At 57.2% G+C, this 18,811-nt stretch overlaps 1 protein-coding gene across 2 annotated transcripts in view; it reads right to left on the bottom strand.

Moving 5' to 3' along the window:
• GRAMD4 (GRAM domain containing 4) overlaps nucleotides 1–5,529 on the bottom strand; it is a 101,612-nt gene extending 96,083 nt beyond the window's left edge. Inside the window, exon 1 of one of the 2 annotated variants that reach the window (XM_024240124.2) lies at nucleotides 5,327–5,529. In XM_024240124.2, the coding sequence (XP_024095892.1) occupies nucleotides 5,327–5,355 (29 nt within the window). In that variant the 5' untranslated portion in view covers nucleotides 5,356–5,529. The remainder of the gene's footprint in view (nucleotides 1–5,326) is intronic. The other variant, XM_024240125.3, reaches the window with a different exon arrangement.
• Between the last annotated feature and the right edge of the window lie 13,282 nt (nucleotides 5,530–18,811).

The raw sequence follows: 18,811 nt of genomic DNA, 5'->3' as shown, positions 1-18,811 counted from the left end.
GGGTCCCAGGATACCAGGCACAATGAGATGCCGCTCCAGGTTGCTGGACATGAGCAGAGATCCCTAACTTCAGGAGCCCACCTTCTAGAACGGAAGCGTGGTAAACAGTAGACAAACCAGAACCTCAGGAAGAGGAGAGCAGTGACAGCAGAGGCACAGCTGGGGCACTCACGGGAGGCCTCCCTGGCGAGGGGACGTGGAGCAGAGAGGACCCAGGAACGGCCGGCAGGAGAACCGACCAAGAGAGGCCGAGCCGTTTCCTGGAGCCTCCTAACCGCTCGCTGCCCAGCATTCAGCTTCTCCCACTGCAGCTTCTCGGGAGTTTGGTGGCACGGGGTCCCGAGCAGAGTCTCTTGTCCCTCCTTTTCCCCAGGGACAAGTAACAATTCACCAAGCACAGAGCTTCACGGTTTCCCAGCAGCCCCACGCTCTGCCTCCTTGGACCTCACTTCACAGAGGGCAGTGACTCGGCCGCTGCAAAGTGCATCCCAGAAGCCCTCACTCCTCGACCACCCATGGCCTCCAGCCCCAGCCAAGGCCCCAGCACTGCTCCTCAGTAGACCTGCTTCCTCTAGGGAAGTGGCAGCCAGGCCTCTCCACCCACCTGGGCCTCCCTGTGGGAGGTGGTGCAGACGCAGCCACCTCAGGCCAGAGCCAGCTCTCAAGCTCTGGCTTCTATACCCTAGGCCAAGCCCTCGTTTATAGGTGACCAAACTGAGGCCCAGAGAGGTTAGGTGTCTTGCCCAAGAACACACAGCAGCAAGATCAAGCATGCTCTCCAGCCAACCCCCGTGCATATGGGGCTTAGGTTAGAAGCACAGCCCATCGGTCCAAACCCACCTCTACCACCCAGCAACCTGTGGCCCTGGGCAAGTTGCTGAACAGCTCTGTGCCAGGGCTTCCTCCTGTGTGAAATGCAGCTAACAAGAGCACCTACCTCCAGCTGTTACGAAAATAAATTGTGTATCATGCTTAGAGGGCTGTCTGGCCCCAAGCAGGACATGCTGTTCGAATCTTGCTATTTACTGCATGTTTGACAGCAGAGAGAAATCTCATCGTGACTTTAAGTTTATTGCGGATATTTCTCTCACAAAACCTCCCTTAGAAGAGGATTATCAGGAAGACAGAAAGGCTGCAATGTTTATGAGCATAGCCTTCGGGGCAAAGCGACCCACGTGCAAATCCCAGCTCTGCTCGGGAACGAACTGGGGACTTAGGCAAGCGGCACTGCCTCCCGGTGCCTCAGTTTCCTCATCTGCAAAACGGGGTGAAGTTGTATGCTCTGCGGACTTTGTTGAGACAATTCGTGTAAAACACTCAGCGCAGGCCTGCTGTGCAGAATGAGTGATTTCTATTACTATTATTAACGTTTTTGATAGGCCGGCACTTCCTGCCTTTCCTGTGTAACCACAGGGGACTTTAATCACTGGGCTTAAACATAATCACAACCCTGGGTTATAACTCAAATGCCAAACAATCAGAACAGTAGCCCTGTAGACGGGACTGTCATTAGTGGCGAATTACCAGCCCAAAGTGTCCGCCCAGGCCTCTGCCACATGCCGAGACACCAAAGGCAAAACAACAGGGCTTTCTCCAATTAGGGAAACACGCATTTTCTTTTTTCTTTTTTTTTTTTTTTGAGACGGAGTTTCAAAAAAACTTGTTGCCCAGGCTGGAGTGCAATGGCGCGATCTCGGCTCACCCCAACCTCTGCCTCCCAGGTTCAAGCGATTCTCCTGTCTCAGCCTCCCAAGTTGCTGGGATGACAGACATGCGCCAACGTGTCCGGCTAATTTTTTTATTTTTAGTGGACGCGGGGATTTCTCCATGTTGGTCAGGCTGGTCTTGAATTCCCGACCTCGGGTGATCCGCCAGCCTCGGCCTCCCAAAGTGCTGGGAATACAGGCGTGAGCCAGCGTGCCCAGCGAAACCCACATTTTCTTGCGCCATCTCTGTCTCTAAGAGAGCCTGAGTGACCTGCCTTTAAGTTCTCAAGTTAAACTATTACATTTCCCCAGCAGCCAAGGGCTCCAAGCAGGTGACAGGCTGGCCTGGGCCCCACCCACTGGGCTGGGTTAGGCCTGTGACACTCTGTTCACATAACTGTCCCCTTGGGAGATCCAGGCCTCCTCCCAGACCACCCAGGCATACATGACGGTGGAGGACTTGAACTTTTACTCCTTTACAAGCAGTATTTTTCAGGACCATTGCTGTGCCACCAAAAGCCAAATAAAAGGCAGATCTAAACCCACCGTGGTGCCAAAGAGACCCCAAGCCAGCCTGTGGGATGCCCAAACCAGAGGCCTTCGAAAGCACTGTGAGTGGTCCACTTGGCCTCGGAGGCGCCCAGCAGATGACCATCTCCAAGCCAGGCAAGAGATGCTGCTTCCCAGCGAGCACCCTCTGCCTTCTGTCTGTTACTCGCTAAACCCAGCCAAAGCTTCTCTTCCTCAATTCACTGTCAATTTCTGTCGGAGCAGGGATGCTCTGGCACACACCCCAACACTGTCCCTGCTGCCCCGGGCTTTCTGCAGAGACGGTCTCCTTTCCCCTAAAGAGGCCAGGCAGCAGCCTCTTGGGCCGCCTTGCAGGGGAGGAGGCAGGAACTCAGGCAGGGGGTGACCAGGCCACCCAGTCAGTCCCTGGTGTCTTCCCTCCCAGCCAGCACACGCCCACACCAACAGGAGCTCTGTAAATACCCAAGTCCCCACCATGGCCACTAGGCAGGAGCCCCCAAACCTGACACACAGAAGCCCACATACAGGGAAGCCTCCCCAGCTCCCCGAGATGGGGCAGCCTCCTAAAATGAGCCCCTGAACGGAGCCCCGTCATGACAAGACTGGAACCCCAATGCCAAACAAACCCCAGTAGATTCAGCTACCGGAGAGAAATACCCAGAGAAACATGGGGAGCTGGAAGGGGACTTCATGTGGCCCCCAGGGAGGGGAGGGGGCACACGGATGGCACAATCACTAACACGGATCACACCATGGGACTATCAGGGCCCCAGGTTCTCCCATAACACGGATGTCACCAGGACCCGTCAGGTGGGGTGCTGCTGTTTCTGTAACATCTCTAACATTGCTCTGATACTCTTTCCAAAGAGAAAACAGGCTTCAGGCTGGCAGCCCTCCCTGGCAGCAGAGGCTCACTAGGCTCCAATAACACTTTGTTTTCATTGAGCCTGAACCACTATTCTATTCTATTCTATTCTACAGCAGAAATGGTGATTCAGGAAAACCGGCTCTGATTCTCTTCCCTCGTTTTCTAGTTGGTGAAGGTGAAGCCCAGGAGAGCGGAGAGCAAAGGTCACCTGACACCGGCACCGGGCTCCACAGATAAGAGGAGGGTACTAAGGGGAAGGCCTGGAAGGCCGGTGGTTTGGAGAGAGACCACCTGGTTCTTTCCCAGTGAAGGGTCCTCCACCTCCCTCAGCAGGAGACCCAGAATAAACAGCCTCCCAGGGCTATGTGGAAACACACCACAACTTTGAGACTTTCCCGTGCTCTCTAGAGTGCAAGACAGACATCACGGGACAGGCCCCACCTGCCCCCAGGCTGCATGGCTGGGACAGCCGCACTCCACGCATCAACCACCGAGGCAGCTGAGAGGAAAGAGCAGCAGAGCAGAGGGCTGGTGGCCCACTGAGACCTCAGGTGCCCAACTTCCCAGGCTCCAGGACCAAGCTGCATCTCCCTGTGATCCCAGCACGGTGAGGACTGTGGGGCTTCGAGGTCTGCCCCGGGACCACAAAGTGCTGCAGAAGGGTCCACACGGCCGCCAAGGCAGGAGGAAGGCAAGACAGGCAGGGCCCCTTTCCTGGACCAGGCAGGGGTCTTCGGAAGGGTGTGCAGCAGGAAAGAGGGGCAGGGTTACTGAGGTCACTCATCTGGGGAGTCCCAGCTAACAACAGGGGAACGTGGTTTCACCCCAGCACGGGGCAGAGGCAGCAACTGAACACACTCCCTGCCCAGACTGTGCATCCCCAAATGGGCATGGGACACAAAAGTCAGGAAGACAGACTTCAGACTTCAGGCTCAGCCACAGCGCCCCAGGTGGAGGCCATGACTGACCTCCTAAACCCATTCTGAACCCCAATCCAGGGCGAGCCCAGCCTGAGGAGGCCCACATCACCTCATTCGATCCTCTTACCTGCCCTGCCCACTTGCTAGTGAGGAAACTGAGGCCCAGGAGGCTCACTACCTTGCCCAAGGTCATAGAGCAGGAGGGTGAGGGAGGCAAGTCCCAGACTCCTCTCTCGAGCGCTGCCCTCGACTTCTGAGGCAACAGAGCCCTGACCCTGACCTGCCTCCCAGGCCCAGCCCCAGGGCAGGGCTGCACTGGGCTGGGACTCAGGCACCTCCTTTTTGGCGTGTAGGAGAGACACCTCTGAATTTTCTTCCTAACCCACACAAGGCAGGCAAGAACGGAACCCCATCCTGCAAAAGGTCTCCCCCAAACCGAATCTTTCCTACCTCAGGAGATGCAGGGTTGGCATAGCCGAAAAAGTGGACTTGGCTCTGGGGGAGTCACACTCAGGTCCCTGGCCCCGGGGCACTGCTGCACCTTCTGCCACACAGCCAACAGGACAGGGGCACCAGCCCACCCAGCTGGGGACAAACTGGCTCTCCTCTTTCCCTTGTCCAGGGCCTGGCAGGGGTGCAGGTCCTGCTCTGGACATGTGGGGCCTCAGGCCGGGGTTGCCACACAGCACCCCACGTTCTGGCAGGCGTACGGGCCTGGGCTACAGCCAAGGTGCCAGCCCGCCCCAGCAGAGCCCCATGAGCTCAACATCCCGAACAAAGGGAGAGGAGACAGGGCAGAAAGTGGGGTGCATGCAAGGGGCAAGCGCCCACAACTTTTTGGAGAGACCGTCTGTAGGAAAGCAGGGGCTGGGGCGCCCTCCTCCTCTCCCGTCCCAGCCGGGAGTGGATCCGCAGGAAGACCTTGGCGGGCCCGGGCCGATACCGTCCCCCTCCAGTGGCCCAGCGTCGGTGACCCCGGTCCGGCGACCCCCCACCCCAGTCCGGGCCCCGCAACCCCGGGATGTCCTCGTCTCCCCCAGCCGGCGGGCAGAACCCTGACCGGCGGCCGCCGGTGCCCGCGGGGGGCAGCCGTGACGCGCGGGACCCGGGGGCGTGTGCGGGGTGCGCCCGCGCAGGGCCCTGCTGGGAGGGTCGCCGGCTCGGGCCGGGGCGGCGGCGGCGGCGGCGGCGGCGGGGAGAGCGCGGCCGAGTGCGCCGGGTCGCGGGCCGCCCGCCCGGAAGGGAGAGTGGCCGCGGGGCAACCAGGTCGGGGTGGGTGGGTGTCCGCGCGCGCAGCTTACCCTGAGCGGATATCGGGGCCAACTCTCATCCACCCGCCGCGGCGCCCCCCTCGCCGGCCGCCCGGCCGCGCTACACCTGCCGCCCGCCCGGGAGCCCAGCGGCGCCGGGGAGCCGGGAGGAGGCGGCCCCGCGGGTCCCGGCCACGAGCGCGGAGGCGGCGGCGGCGCCAGGTCGCGCGCTCGCGTCCCGCTGCGCGGAGTCTGCGCGCCCCCGGCCCCGTTGCGCAGCCGCCGCCCCGCCCCGCGCCGCACCTTAAAGGGGCCGCGCCTTAAAGGGGCCGCGCCCCGCGCGCCACCCCGGCCCCGCCCCCGCTCTGCGGCCGGCTCGGGGTCCGCGGGGGCGCGCCTGCCCTGGCGGGTCCGCGTGCGCGAGCTCGGTCACGCGGCGCGGCCTTTGTTTGGGTGGCCACGTGCGCACCCGCCGCTCACACCCACGCGCACGCGCGGCCGCCGCCGGCCACGGCCACGCCGTCCCCGCGCTTGCCACGGCGGACGCCACGGGCTCAGCCGCGCACGAGCACGCTCGCTGCTGTGGCCTCGCCCGCGCCCCGCGGGACCGCCCGCCTTTCTAGAGATGGGTCAGGGACTGGGCTGCTGGTGGAGACCCGCGTCCCGGGCGGAAATGCCTTTCCCCCACCGCCTCGCGGGGCGTCGGACGCGGCCCCACGCCGGGGCTGGACCTGCAGCACGAACGCAGCACGAACCCCGCTAGACTCGCGCAGTACCTGGCGCGCCCACCCCAAGGTGCCCAGGGTGCAGTCTGTCCCCAGGATCTGGACCTCTGGGCCCACCCTTTCTCTGAATCTCACCCACACCCCTGCATCTCCCCAGGCACTACCTGCGGGGCAGGACATCCGTAAAGGAGACCCACTCTAAGCCCACCTATCCCCGGGTTCTGGACCCTCTAGAAGAAACCACCCACCACCCCGCTTTAAGGCTGTCTAGCTCACAGGAGACTGCTCAGTGAAGGGGCAGAGGGGATCACCCTGCAGAGCCCTAGGTTTAGGGGACACGCTTTAGTGTCTTACCCAGGAGGATGGTTGCGGGGAGTTGGGGTGAGAGGGTAGAGGAGAACCAGAGTGGAGAAAATAGACAAGGCCTGGAGGCTATTTTTGCCCAGCCCTCTCTGCCTCGCCCTCCCCAGACTGGGTCCTCTGCGCCCCTCCCCGCCCTTCCTGTGTCTGTTGTCTGCCCCAGTGCCCTGCCCTCAACTCACTGACCTTGGGAGTCCCACAGGCATCTCCAACCTGTCAATCCAAAGACTCCAGACCTGGATCCGCCCTCCCCACTTCCTTCCGTCTCAAGGGCCCCAGCTCAAGTGCACCTGAAGCTGCCTGTGGCAAGATTCAGGGCCTCTCTTTGATCCCCCTCCAGGTCTAGCCCTGATGGACCTGGGTTAGAGGCAGGCACTCAGGTGAGCTGTACTTTTCCAAGGCTCAGGTTCCTGTCTGCAGAACTGGGGACCCAGTGATTTCAGGGTAAAAGATCCAGCGCTTCCGCAAGGGCTGCCCAGCGGCGTTTGTCCTGTGCCTCCGCGGGCAGCATGGGGTGCGATGGCGCGCTGTCTGCAGGACCGTCTCTTCCCAGGATGGCGGAGATGACTCACATTTGTGCCCAGAGTCCCCATCCAGCACCAGGCCTGACCGCCAGACCTCTCTGGCTCCCCCTCCCCTCTGCCCAAACCCTCCAGGCTTTCCTGCCTTATCTCTGTCCTCCAGGGAAACAGGATTTGTTTTTCCCAAACACAAGCTCTACTTTCCTGCCTCCCGCTCCCTGCTCTGGCCATATCCTCCCAGGGGTACCTGCCCTACACTAACTCTACACAGCCTGCCAGGCCCAGCTCCAGAGCTGCCCACTCCAGGAAACCCTCCTGAGCCAGCCTGGTCAGAAATGAACCCGGACTCCACCTGCCAAGGCTCTGGGGGAGGGTGGGGGCCCTTAGGGGACCTACTGCCCCAGCACCGTGGCCACATTTTAATCGTTTTCATTGTTGACTGTGCTCCTTCCTGTCTCCTCTCTCCACTCTCCCCGACAGCCCAGGTGAGCTGCTCCTGGGAGCAAAGGCCCAGAGCTTTCCTGTGCGAGTCCCTCGCTGCTGTCTCCACGTTTCAAGACCTTGGCCAGGCTATGTGTCATTGTCAGGGTCATTTTGTACACAAGTGACTCACCTCAGCCAAGCCCCAAAGGCAACCTGTTTGTGCGGGTGCAGCAGTGGCAGTCTGTCTGCCAGCAGGACACCTGCTGCTTCTCACCTCTCTCATCTCTAAACCTCTCTGCTTCTCCCTGTGGAGGAAAAGCCTCCATCCTCACAGCAGCGATCCCAAAGAGAGACCCCCTCCTGCCCCGCACCCCTCCAGCAAGTCTCCTGGAAGGATTCTCATCGCCCCGCTTGGTCATGTGTCACGCTTGAGCCAAGGGGACTGCGGGGGCAAAAGCCAGGGTGCTGTGACCGGCAGTGAACCACTGGGGCTGAGGCAGGCAGTACCCCAACAGAAAAGGGGCTGCAGCAGACAGCGCAACACAGAGCAAGTGCCTGAGGAATGTTCATTTCGTGAACGGCCAGGATTAGGAGTGAGCAGGCAGAAGCCAAAGGCAAACCAGACGAGGGCACCCAGCATGCCTAGCCCCTCATATCCGGCCCACCCTCCAGATATTTGCTGGGTGCCCAGTCCCTGCTTGGTAGGGGCGCAAAACTGGTGCAGTGCAGAGAGTCAGACAGAGCCCCTGCCTGGTGGACAGGCATGGACCACACACCCCACAAAGGGGGACACTTGATGTTGCGTGGTGCCCGCCACCCTGCTCCGTGGTCCTATTAGCCCATTTACAGAGCAGCATCTATGGCTGAATTGTGTCCCCCAAAAAATTCATCTGTTGAAGTCCTAACTCCCATACCTCCCGATGAGACTGCATTTGGAGACAGGGTTCTTAAAGAGGCGATGAAGGTAAATGAGGCCCTGAGGGTGGGCCCTAACCCAACAGCACATGTGTCCTCATAAGAGGAGGAGATGGGGACACGGACACACACAGAGGGGGGATTGCGTGAGGACACGGAGAGAAGGCGGCATCTGCACTCCCAGGAGTGAGGCCTCAGGACGAACCAGCCCTGCAGACGCATTGATCTCGGACTTTCAACCTCTGGAAGCATGAGGAAATGAAGCTCTGTTGTGTAAGCCGCCTGTCTGTGGTGTTGGTTACACCAGCCCTGGCAAACTCATACGAGGGCACAGGCGCAGAGTGGCTGCCAGACCCTAAGGGTCACATAGCTGGTGATGGCAAGGCCACCGCCAGCTCCCCGCTCCTCTTCTCAAAGCAGAACTGGACACAGGGATGGCAGGGCAGGGCTGCTCCGAGTGGGCACGGCAGAGCCCTGAGCTTGGTGGGTGGCCTGGGAAGGAGGCTTGGAACCTGCTCACACCAGGGGCCAGCGGGGCCCTCAGACCCGTGCCTCCCATCCTCAGAGCCTTGAGGGGAATCAGAGGCAAGATGATAGGACTCGAGAGGAACCGGTGACAAGTGGAAGCACGGGTCTCCATATAGTCTGACACCCCTGCACTGTCCACTGGCTCCTCAAGTCTATCCTGCTATGTTTGTCTGTGGCCAAACAAAGGCATGGAAATAAGTCAGTGAGAAGCAGGGGCGTGTCAGGGGCAGGCCAACCTGAGTTCACATCCCAGCCCCCCCTCACCTTCTGAGACGGGACCTGGCACCAAGCAGGTGCACCTGGAAGGTTCATACCTTGGCATGTAGTATCCAGGCTGTCACTCCACATGCACAGAACCGCATATTTTTTACATGGGACGCCAAGGCACAGAGGGCTCAGGAACCTGCCCGGGGCCACCGAGGTCTCAGGAACCTGCCCGGGGCCACCGAGGGCAGGTCAGAAGGAAGCGCTCCAAGCCCCGGGGTGTGTAGACTCTGGGTTCCAGGCCGTTCCCCACGTCACCTCGTCGCCACCCTCCAGAGATGGCAGCACCTGGCACCAAATGGCACTGGGAAGTGCCAGCGGTTGCTACTTTCATCGTGATTAGGGGAGAAGGGGTGGGGCCAGGTTGGGAGGAAGGCCCCTGGATCTGGAGCGGTGAGAGGTTTGGGCGAAGAGTCCCAGGCTGGGAGTCGGGGTTCCTGTAGGAGACTGAACAGAGCGGCAGCTGATGGCTCTCAGCTCTGGCCCAGAGATGGCAACGTCCCAGCCAGAGAGCTGAGGGGCCCAGTCCCACTCCTCAACAGTCAGGGCTCCCAGGAGGCAGCCTCACTCTCACCTTTGCTACCACTCCTGGCGCCGGGTTGCTGCCAGGAATCAGTGGGAAGGTGGTGCTTCCTTAGCCCCCCTGAGCTGACACTCGCCTCCCACCCCTGCAGATTCCAGGAGCTAGAAGAAGTGTTTTAGCTCCAGATGCATCTGGGTCCTTGCGCCCTGGCATGGGAGGGTCAGTGGGCAGTCCACCCCCAGTCTCCCCTGCTACAGGCAGGTGGGAGGCACCCCATAAGGGTCACGGCTGGGAGAAGGGATCCAGGACAACCTCATCTTTTTAATTTAATTTAATTTTTTTTGAGAGGAAGTCTTGCTCTGTCACCGAGGCTGGAGTGCAGTAGCTCAATCTTGGCTCAGTGCAACCTCTGCCTTTGAGCGATTCTCCTGCCTCAGCCTCCCCAGTAGCTGGGATCACAGGCGTGCACCACCAGGCCTGGCTCATTTTTGTATTTTTAATAAAGACGGGGTTTCACCATATTGGCCAGGCTGATCTCGAACTCCTGACCTCAGGTGATCCACCTGCCTCGGCCTCCCAAATTGCTGGGATTACAGGCCTGAGCCACCGTGCCCAGCCAACCTCATCTTTTTTAGAGAATCAAACTGAGGCTGAGAGCACCCCAAGGATGCTAAGCCCTATGCTTGGTGCTAAGCCCTATGCTGTGGACATGTGGCAGGGAGGAACACTCAAGATGGTCCCTGGCCTCAGGGAGCTTCTTATCCAACAGAGAGGCAGGCAGGCAATGAAGTCACAGTGTGGTCAATGACAAGACAGAGAGCCACAGAAGGCTGAGGAGGGCTTCCTGGAGGCGGTGATACTCTAAGAGAGGCCAAGGAGTGACCAGAGGTTAACTAGGATAAGATAGTAGGAAGAGGATTCCAGGCAGAGGGAACAGCATATGCAAAGGCCTGGTGGGAAGAGAGAGAGCTCCACGTGTTCTGTTTAGCTGGGAAAAGGCAGGAGTTGCCATGAAGGACGGCCCATATCCCAGGGCAGGAAGGAGCCATGGCCGGGTTTCAAGCGGGAACAACAGGATCCCATCAGTGCTCTTCTGGGTATAGACTGGAGGCCTCCGGGTGATAAGCAGGTGGGAGGGGGTGCTGTGCTTTGAATATTTGTGTTATATGTAAAATGTTTATTTAGAAACAGAATGCTTGTTCCCTGGTGCTGCAAAGAAACAGCACTCAAACATAAATTTAATTATCTCAGCAAGGCCATTTTTACTTTCTGCAGAAAGGATGCTCATCACAGATGGAACAATGACGAGAGCACACCTGAACAAAGGAGGGAAGCCATTTTTATCCCTTACGCAGTTTGTCCCTGCTACTGTGTCCTGTCTCTGTTGGCTGGAGCCAGACCTCACAATCTAAACTAAAACCCGATTGGCTAACAGTTTAAAACTTTTCTAAAAACGTAAAAGTAATGGAAAGACAAAGGAAAAGAGGAAGTTGCTTATGCGAAACAAGGAAGGGGCATAGGCTGCGAGCTGGAGCGTGCCTGTGAGCAGGTCCAGCACAAATATCCTGGTTCAGGTTCAACGACATAGCATGTACTATGTGCCTGTGAGCATGTTTAACAGCTACATAGGCTAGGGCTTAACAAAGAGTTATTAGCACAAAGCAAGGAGGCTTGAAGGAAGTTAGTTTTTCAAAGAAACTATTATTTTTAACACTTATGATTTATTCTTTAACAAGAAGGGAAACTTTGAAGAGGAATTTTTACTTTCTACATTTGTCGCCTCCAAAACTCATGTTGAAATTTAGTCCTCGGCCAGGCGAGGTGGCTCATGCCTGTAATCCTAGTGCTTTGGGAGGCTGAGATGGGAGGATCGCTTGAGGCCAAGAGTTGGAGGCTGCAATGAGCCAAGATTGTGCCACTGTACTCCGGCCTAGGCAACAGAGTGAGACCCTGACTTAAAAAAAGATTAATCTCCAACATGGGGAGTATTGAGAGGTGGGGCCATAAAGAGGCGATTGGATCATGCGGGCTCTGCCCTCATAAATGGACTAATCCATTCATGGTTTAATGGATTCATAGGTTAAGGGATTAATGGGTTATCATGGCGGGGAACTGGTGGCTTAATAAGAAGGGGGAGAGACACCTGAGCTAGCACGCTAGGCCTCTCAGGCCCCTTGCCGTGTGCTGCCCTGCGCTGTCTCGGGACTCTGCAGAGGCTCCCCCGGCCAACAGGAAGGCCCTCCCCAGATTCGCGCCTCGGCCTTGCACTTCTCAGCCTTCATAACTGTAATAAATAAATTCCTTTTCTTTATAAACTACCCAGTTTCTGGAATTCTGTTATAAGCAACAGAAAACCTACTGAGACAGGGATCTGAGCAGCTCTTACAGAGCCCTTCCCACTGCCAGAGGTGTGGGGGGGGTGTGGAAAGCAAGCCCCTCCCCACACTGTAGCTGTTGCTCCTGGGACAAAGGCCACTGGAGGGCTGTGGCAGGGCAGGGTGAGGACCTGAAGAGCAGCTGAACTGGGGGAGGGAGCTCTGGGCACAGGGCAGCTGGGCATGGGCAGGCCAGGAGGGCCCTGGGTTCTCTGCCTGCCGCGGAGATCACACAGCCCCCATGTGGGCAGTGAGGGGTGCCCAGGAGCTGGCACACTGACCTCGGAACCCAGCTCTGGAAAGATGGGGAAGATGCAGAGACAGAGAAGGGAGTCCAGGGGCCGGGACTGCTTGGGGCCTGGGCTCCCGGCCATGCCGTGGAGCAGCACCCTGGATCCCCTCCTGCGAAAATGGCACTGGAATCTTCTAAGGCCCCAGGGCCAAACCCAAGCCTTTGGCAGAACCCAGTTTCCCAGGTTTTGGGATAAAGCACAGACTCCTGCAAGGCCTGCACCATCAGGCCCGACGGACATCCAGCCTCAATCCCGGTGTCCCCCGCCAGGCCCTAGGCTAGGGAAGCACTGGTGCAGGCGCAGTGCTGTTACAGACACAGAACACGGGGGATTCAGCCTTGCTCCCACTGACCTGGGAAGGAGGCAGTGGGGCATTACTGTGCCCATTCCACAGACGGAAAGCTGAGTCCTGAGAGGTAATGTGTTTGGACCAGCATCACACAGCTAGTTCAAGGCCCAACCAGGATACCCTGTGAGCCCACAGCAACCATGTCCCTGACACCACCAGCCTGAAAAGACAGGGACAGTGACAGAGCGATGCAGCCACAGGGCAAAGAGATGGCCTGGGGGCTTGGAGGAGCTGGAGGAGACACACACAGCCAGGTGTGTGAGGGTGCACGTGTGAGAGTGGCCAATCCTCGGCGGAAAACGTGCGGGAAAGCAGCCTTCGGGAGGAGGGGATGACGCAGGTTAGGAGTGGCTCGTGAGAAAGGTCCTGGGACAGAGCAACATCTGCCAAGCCAGAACAGGGACCGGGAGCGGAGGGGGTGGCCCAGCGGCAAGAAATCATCACAGTGGAAGGGCAAAGACTCCAGAACCAGCTCAATGTCCGCCAGCAGGCACCTGTGATCTTGGGGTCAAGGAGCCAGCCCTGCACACACTGAGAGGATCCCTCGCCAGGGGTGAAGACAGGTTCAGCACCTTGAGCCACCTACCCAGAGGTCTACCCTTCATCTGCTGCGGATCCCAGTCTGTCCTGTCCCCTCCCCTCTTTGCCCACCCTGGGCCCCCTGAGCCCCTACTGGGGCCTCCCACAGCCCCTCAGCCCTCAGCCTCCCTCCCACCATCCCCTTCACTTCTTTGTGCTAATAGAGCTGCCCAGCAGGGCCCTCCTGTGGGTCTCCCTGATCCCCGCGCCCCTCAAACCCCTGGGCCTGCAGGTGCAGGACGCCTGGCCCTGCTCCTTGCCACTGCTTCCAGGCCATCCTCCCTCCCCAGCCTCTGCAGGAGCCTCCTCACTGGACTCCCTGTTTCTTTTCTGCACAGGCCCCCTCACCCTGATCACTTTCCTCTCCCTGGGGGCCGCCCTCTTGCTTCTCTGCGCAAGGCCTACTGCTCACCTATGGGCTTGTAGCCCTCCCTGTGATCCTGGGGAGCCCCTGCTGTCCCTCCTGCTCGGCCCACTTGTCCCTCCAATGTCTGCATCACTCCATCCCTCAGCCTCCTCAAGTCTTTGCTCAAGGACCACCTTTGCTCTGGGATCCACCCTGGCGACCTGCTTTAAAATCACTCCTGTATCCACCATGGCAATCTTCCTTTGCTATTTTCTGTTTCTTTCTAGCACTGCGCATTTTTGGGGTTTTTGGTTGTTTGTTTTGTTTTTGTTTGTTTTTTGAGATGGAGTTTCACTCTTGTTGCCCAGACTGGAGGGCAATGGTGCAATCTTGGCTCACTGCAACCTCATCCATGTGTTTCCTTGATTTAAAAATGCCACTGGGTGTAAGATGCACCACCAACTTAGTTATCTGGGAGTGGGTTAGTTATCTTGGGAGTGCGTTAGTTATCACAGGAGTGGGTTAGTTATGAGAGTGGGTTAGCTATCTTGGCAGTGGGTTAGTTATCATGGGAATGGGTTAGTTATCATGGGCATGGATTAGTTATCTTGGGAGTGGGTTAGTTTTGAGAGAGGGTTTGTTATCATGAGAGTGGGCTAGTTATCATGGGTGTGGGTTAACTATCTTGGGAGTGGATTAGCTATCATGAGAGTTTGGGTTTGGGTTAGTTATCTTGGGAGTGGGTTAGTTATCTTTGGAGTGGGTTAGTTATGAGAGTGGGTTAGTTATCATGAGAGTGGATTAGTTATGGGCATGGGTTAGTTATCTTGGGAGTGGGTTAGTTATCATGGGAGTGAGTTACTTATCATGGGAGTGGGTTAGTTATCTTCGGAGTGGGTTAGTTACCATGGGAGTGGGTTAATTATCATGGGAGTGAGTTAGTTATAGTTATGAGAGTGGGTTAGTTATCATGGGGTGAGTTAGTTATCTTGGGAGTGGGTTAGTTATAGTTATGAGAGTGAGTTAGTTATCATGAGAGTGGGTTAGTTATGGGCACGGGTTAGTTATCTTGGGAATGGGTTAGTTATCTTGGGAGTGGGTTAGTTACCATGGGAGTGGGTTAATTATCATGGGAGTGAGTTAGTTATAATTATGAGAGTGGGTTAGTTATCATCAGAGTGGGTTAGTTATCCTGGGAGTGGGTTATTTATAATTATGAGAGTGGGTTAGTTATCATGAGAATGGGTTAGTTATCATGGGAGTAGGTTAGTTATGAGAGTGGGTTAGTTATCTTGGGAGTGGGTTCCTGATAAAAGAATGGGTTCAGTGCACACTCTCTCGCCCTTCTGCCTTCTTCCATGGGGTGTTACACGAAGAAGGCTCTCCCTAGATCCTGGCACCTTGCTCTCGGACTTCCAGCCTCCAGAACTATGAGCCAAATAAACTTCCATTGTTTATAAATTACCCAGTCTCAGATACTCTGTGATAACAGCACGAAAGGGACTAAGACATCATCTAATGTACTTCATTTATTTATTTATTAAGACAGAGTCTGTCTCTGTCACCCAGGCTGGAGTGTAGTGGCATGATCTTGGCTCACTGCAACCTCCACCTCCTGAGTTCAAGCGGTTCTCCTGCCTCAGCCTCCTGAGTAGCTGGGATTACAGACGCACGCTACCACGCTGGGCTAATTTTTGTATTTTTAGCAGAGACAAGGTTTCACCGTGTTGGCCAGGCTGGTCTCCAACTCCTGACCTCAAATGATCCGCCCACCTCGGCGTCCCAAAGTGCTGGTATTACAGGCGTCAGCCACTGCACCCAGCCACTAATGTACTTTAACAAAAACAACAAAAAATAGATATAGTCTTGCTGTGTTGTCCAGGCTGGAGTGCAGTGGCTATTCATGAGTGGCTATTCATGAATGCAGTGGCTATTGATGGGTATGGGCAAGGCCTATACCGCAGCCGGCCTATATAAGCCAGGCATGGTGGCTCACGCCTGTAATCCCAACCCTTAGGGAGGCCCAGGCGGGCAGACCACCTGAGGTCAGGAGATCAAGACAAGCCTGGCTCAACATGGCAAAACCCTGTCTCTACTAAAAATACAAAAATTATCCTGGCATGATGGCACATGCCTGTAGTCCCGGTTATTTGGGAGACTGAGGCAGGAGAATCGCTTGAACCCTGGAGGTGGAGGTTGCAGTGAGCTGAGATCACGCCACTGCACTCCAGCCTGGGCGATAAAGCGATACTCTGTCTCAATAAATAAATAAAATTTTTATCTATATAAAACACCATGAAAAATTAATGTTATTCTATGCAGCCAATAGTTACTCAGATTTACCCACACGTTTAAATATTTACTATCTTAGCCATTTTGAGGTAACATGAAGTACATTCTCATTGCTGGGATGCTGATATAGTTTGGATGTTGTCCTCTCCAAATCTCAGGTTAAAATTTGATCCTCAGTGTTGGAGGTGGGGCCTGGTGGGAAGTGTTTGTATCGTGAGGGCGGACCCCTCATGAATGGCTTGGTGCTTGCGTTAACAGTGAGTTCTGCCTTTATTAGTTCCCGTGAGGGCTGGTTGTTAAAGAGAGCCTGGCACCTCCTTTCCCCCCTCCTCCCTCCTTCCTCTCTCCATGGGATGCCTGCTCCCTTTGCCCTTCTGCTATGAGTGGAAGCTTCCTGAGGCCTCACCAGAAGCAGATGCTGGTGCCATGCTTCTCTGTACCAACCTGACGAACTATGAGCCAAATAACACAACTTCCCTTCCCTCCCCCCTCCCCTCCCCTCTTCCCCTCTCCTCCCCTCCCCTCCCTTCCCTTCCCTTCCCTTCCCTTCCCTTCCCTTCCCTTCCCTTTTCAAGACGGAGTTTCGCTCTTGTTGCCGAGGCTGGAGTGCAATGGCGCCATTTCGGCTCACCGCAACCTCTGCCTTCTGGGTTCAACTGATTCTCCTGCCTCAGCCTCCCGAGTAGCTGGGATTACAGGCATGTGTCACCATGCCTGGCTACTTTTGTATGTTTAGTAGAGACGGTTTCTCCATGTTGGTCAGACTCGTGTCAAACTCCTGACCTCAGGTGATCTGCCCGCCTCAGTCTCCCAAAGTGCTGGGATTATAGGTGTGAGCCACTGCGCCCGGCTACCACTTTTTCTTTATAAATTACCCAGCATCGGGTATTTCTTTCTAGCAATGCAGCAAATTAAGACAGGTACCAGCCCCACCATCCATCTCCAGGACTGTCTTGGGCAGGACCTGTGGTCACCTCCGCTGGCCTCTGTCATCAGCATCTGCACGGTGGGCCTTGGAAGGATATCACTCTCTCCCTTAAGATTCCCCTCTTGGAAGGAAAGGCACCAAGGGCCTGCCCCCCTCTCTGCTCAGGATCCTCCAGACAGCTGGCCTCCAAGCCACCCACTCTGAGGCTGACCTCCGGCCACCTGGGCCCCTGCTGCGCCCCCAGGCTCCTCCTGTGTGGTCAGATGATTTTCACTTCTCTGGCCTGATTCAGGGGCTGGTGGGCGGGGCAGTGGCTCACACTGGGTTCACCTGTTAAAGTGCAGGGGTAGGGGTAGCTCCCCAAAAGGAGAAGCAACAAAGATGGACACACAGCAAAGCTGTGGGCGTGTCTGCCATAGGCCAGTGTCCCTGGATGCCTTGAGTGGGGTGGGGCTGAGGCAGGCAGCCTGCCAGGCCAGAATGCCTGAGGCCCTGGCCCTGGGCTTGTGTCCTTACGGATGCAGTGAGCACAGACCTCCCTAGAGGAGGGCCTGGCCCACCAGAAGCCCAGCCCTGGCCCCTGCCACCAGCCTGTCCTTCCTCAGCCCCTAGCTCCAGCCAGATCCCCAGAGATGAGCGACCCTGATGACCAGCAAGGGCAGGCCCGCCCTCCTTCATCTCCCTTCTCTCGCCTGGCCCAGCCTGGAGGAGGAGTGTGGTGTGAGTGTAGCCGTGAACCCAGTCAGCTCCCCTGGGCTGAAGCCCCAGAAATGCTGCTCCAGGACCCAGGCAGCCCCAGTCTGCCCCACGTGGCTTCCAGGGGCACAGCCCTCAGCACAGAAGGCTGTAGGTGGGGCCTGGGGGACCCAGGGGATGGGTCAAGGCCTGTTCAGAGCCAGACTCCAACCACCTGCTCTCGAGCCAGCCCTTGGGCCCTGCTCTGCAATGGGTTCAGTTGCCCTGTGTTTGCCTTCCGGGCCCCAGCCCAGGTAGGAGGATCCTGGCACACCTGCTGGCTGCAGGCTGCCCTTCCTTCTCCTCAGGCGAGGAGGTGCCCATTCTGAGCTGTGCAGCAGGGAGCCAGGGTGAGCTGAGCCCCCACTTGCTGCCCCAGGGAGACTCTGCCACGTCTCTGTTAGCCTAACTTAGCTGTGCATGAACCTCCCACCTGCCCTGCACTGGCCGGTCCCTAAGCTCACTGGGGCCACCTTGTGGCTGCTCACGGCCTCGGCCCCCACAAGTTGGGGCCTGATTTCCACACTGGCTGCATTTGTCCTTTGTGGACTTTTGTCCTCTGTGCCACCTTCTTGGGTGGCACCCGCCACATGCTGTGCTGAGCTACTTCTTTTTTTTTTTTTTTTGAGGCAGAGTCTTGCTCTGTCGCCCAGGCTGCAGTGCAATGGTGCTATCTCAGCTCGCTGCAAGCTCCACCTCCCGGGTTCACGCCATTCTCCTGCCTCAGCCTCCCGAGTAGCTGGGACTACAGGTGTGCGCCACCACGCCCGGCTAATTTTTTGTATTTTTAGTAGAGACGGGCTTTCACCGTGTCAGCCAGGATGGTCTCGATCTCCTGACCTCATGATCTGCCCTCCTCGGCCTCCCAAAGTGCTGGGATTACAGGCGTGAGCCACTGCAACTGGCCTGTGCTGAGCTACTTCTAAACCCCACAGAGGGCCAGGTGCGCTGGCTCACGCCTGTAATCCCAGCACTTTGGGAGGCCGAGGCGGGCGGATCATGAGGTCAGGAGTTCGAGACCAGCCTGGCCAACATGGTGAAACTCCGTCTCTACTAAAAACACAAAAAATTAGCCGGGCATGGTGGCAGGCACCTGTAATCCCAGCTACTCGGGAGGCTGAGGCAGGAGAATCACTTGAACCTGGGGGGTGTGAGGTTGCAGTGAGCCGAGATCGCGCCACTGCACTCCAGCCTGGGCGACAGAACGAGACTCAGTCCCCTCGCAAGAAAACCAAACACCATAGGGGAAGATGCACATTTTCATTTATAGGCTCTTCCTGTTTCACGTGAGGAGCATCGCAGGATGCATCTGTTCTGACACGAAGGGCACCAGGTCGCTGGAGGCAAAAAGAGGGATCCTGAGAGGCCGTCTGGGAAAGA

This window comes from Pongo abelii, chromosome 23 (genome assembly GCF_028885655.2).
Source record: "Pongo abelii isolate AG06213 chromosome 23, NHGRI_mPonAbe1-v2.0_pri, whole genome shotgun sequence".
NCBI lineage: Eukaryota > Metazoa > Chordata > Mammalia > Primates > Hominidae > Pongo > Pongo abelii.
The sequence above is the reverse complement of the archived record's forward strand: the minus strand, read 5'-3'. Positions and strand labels throughout refer to the sequence as shown.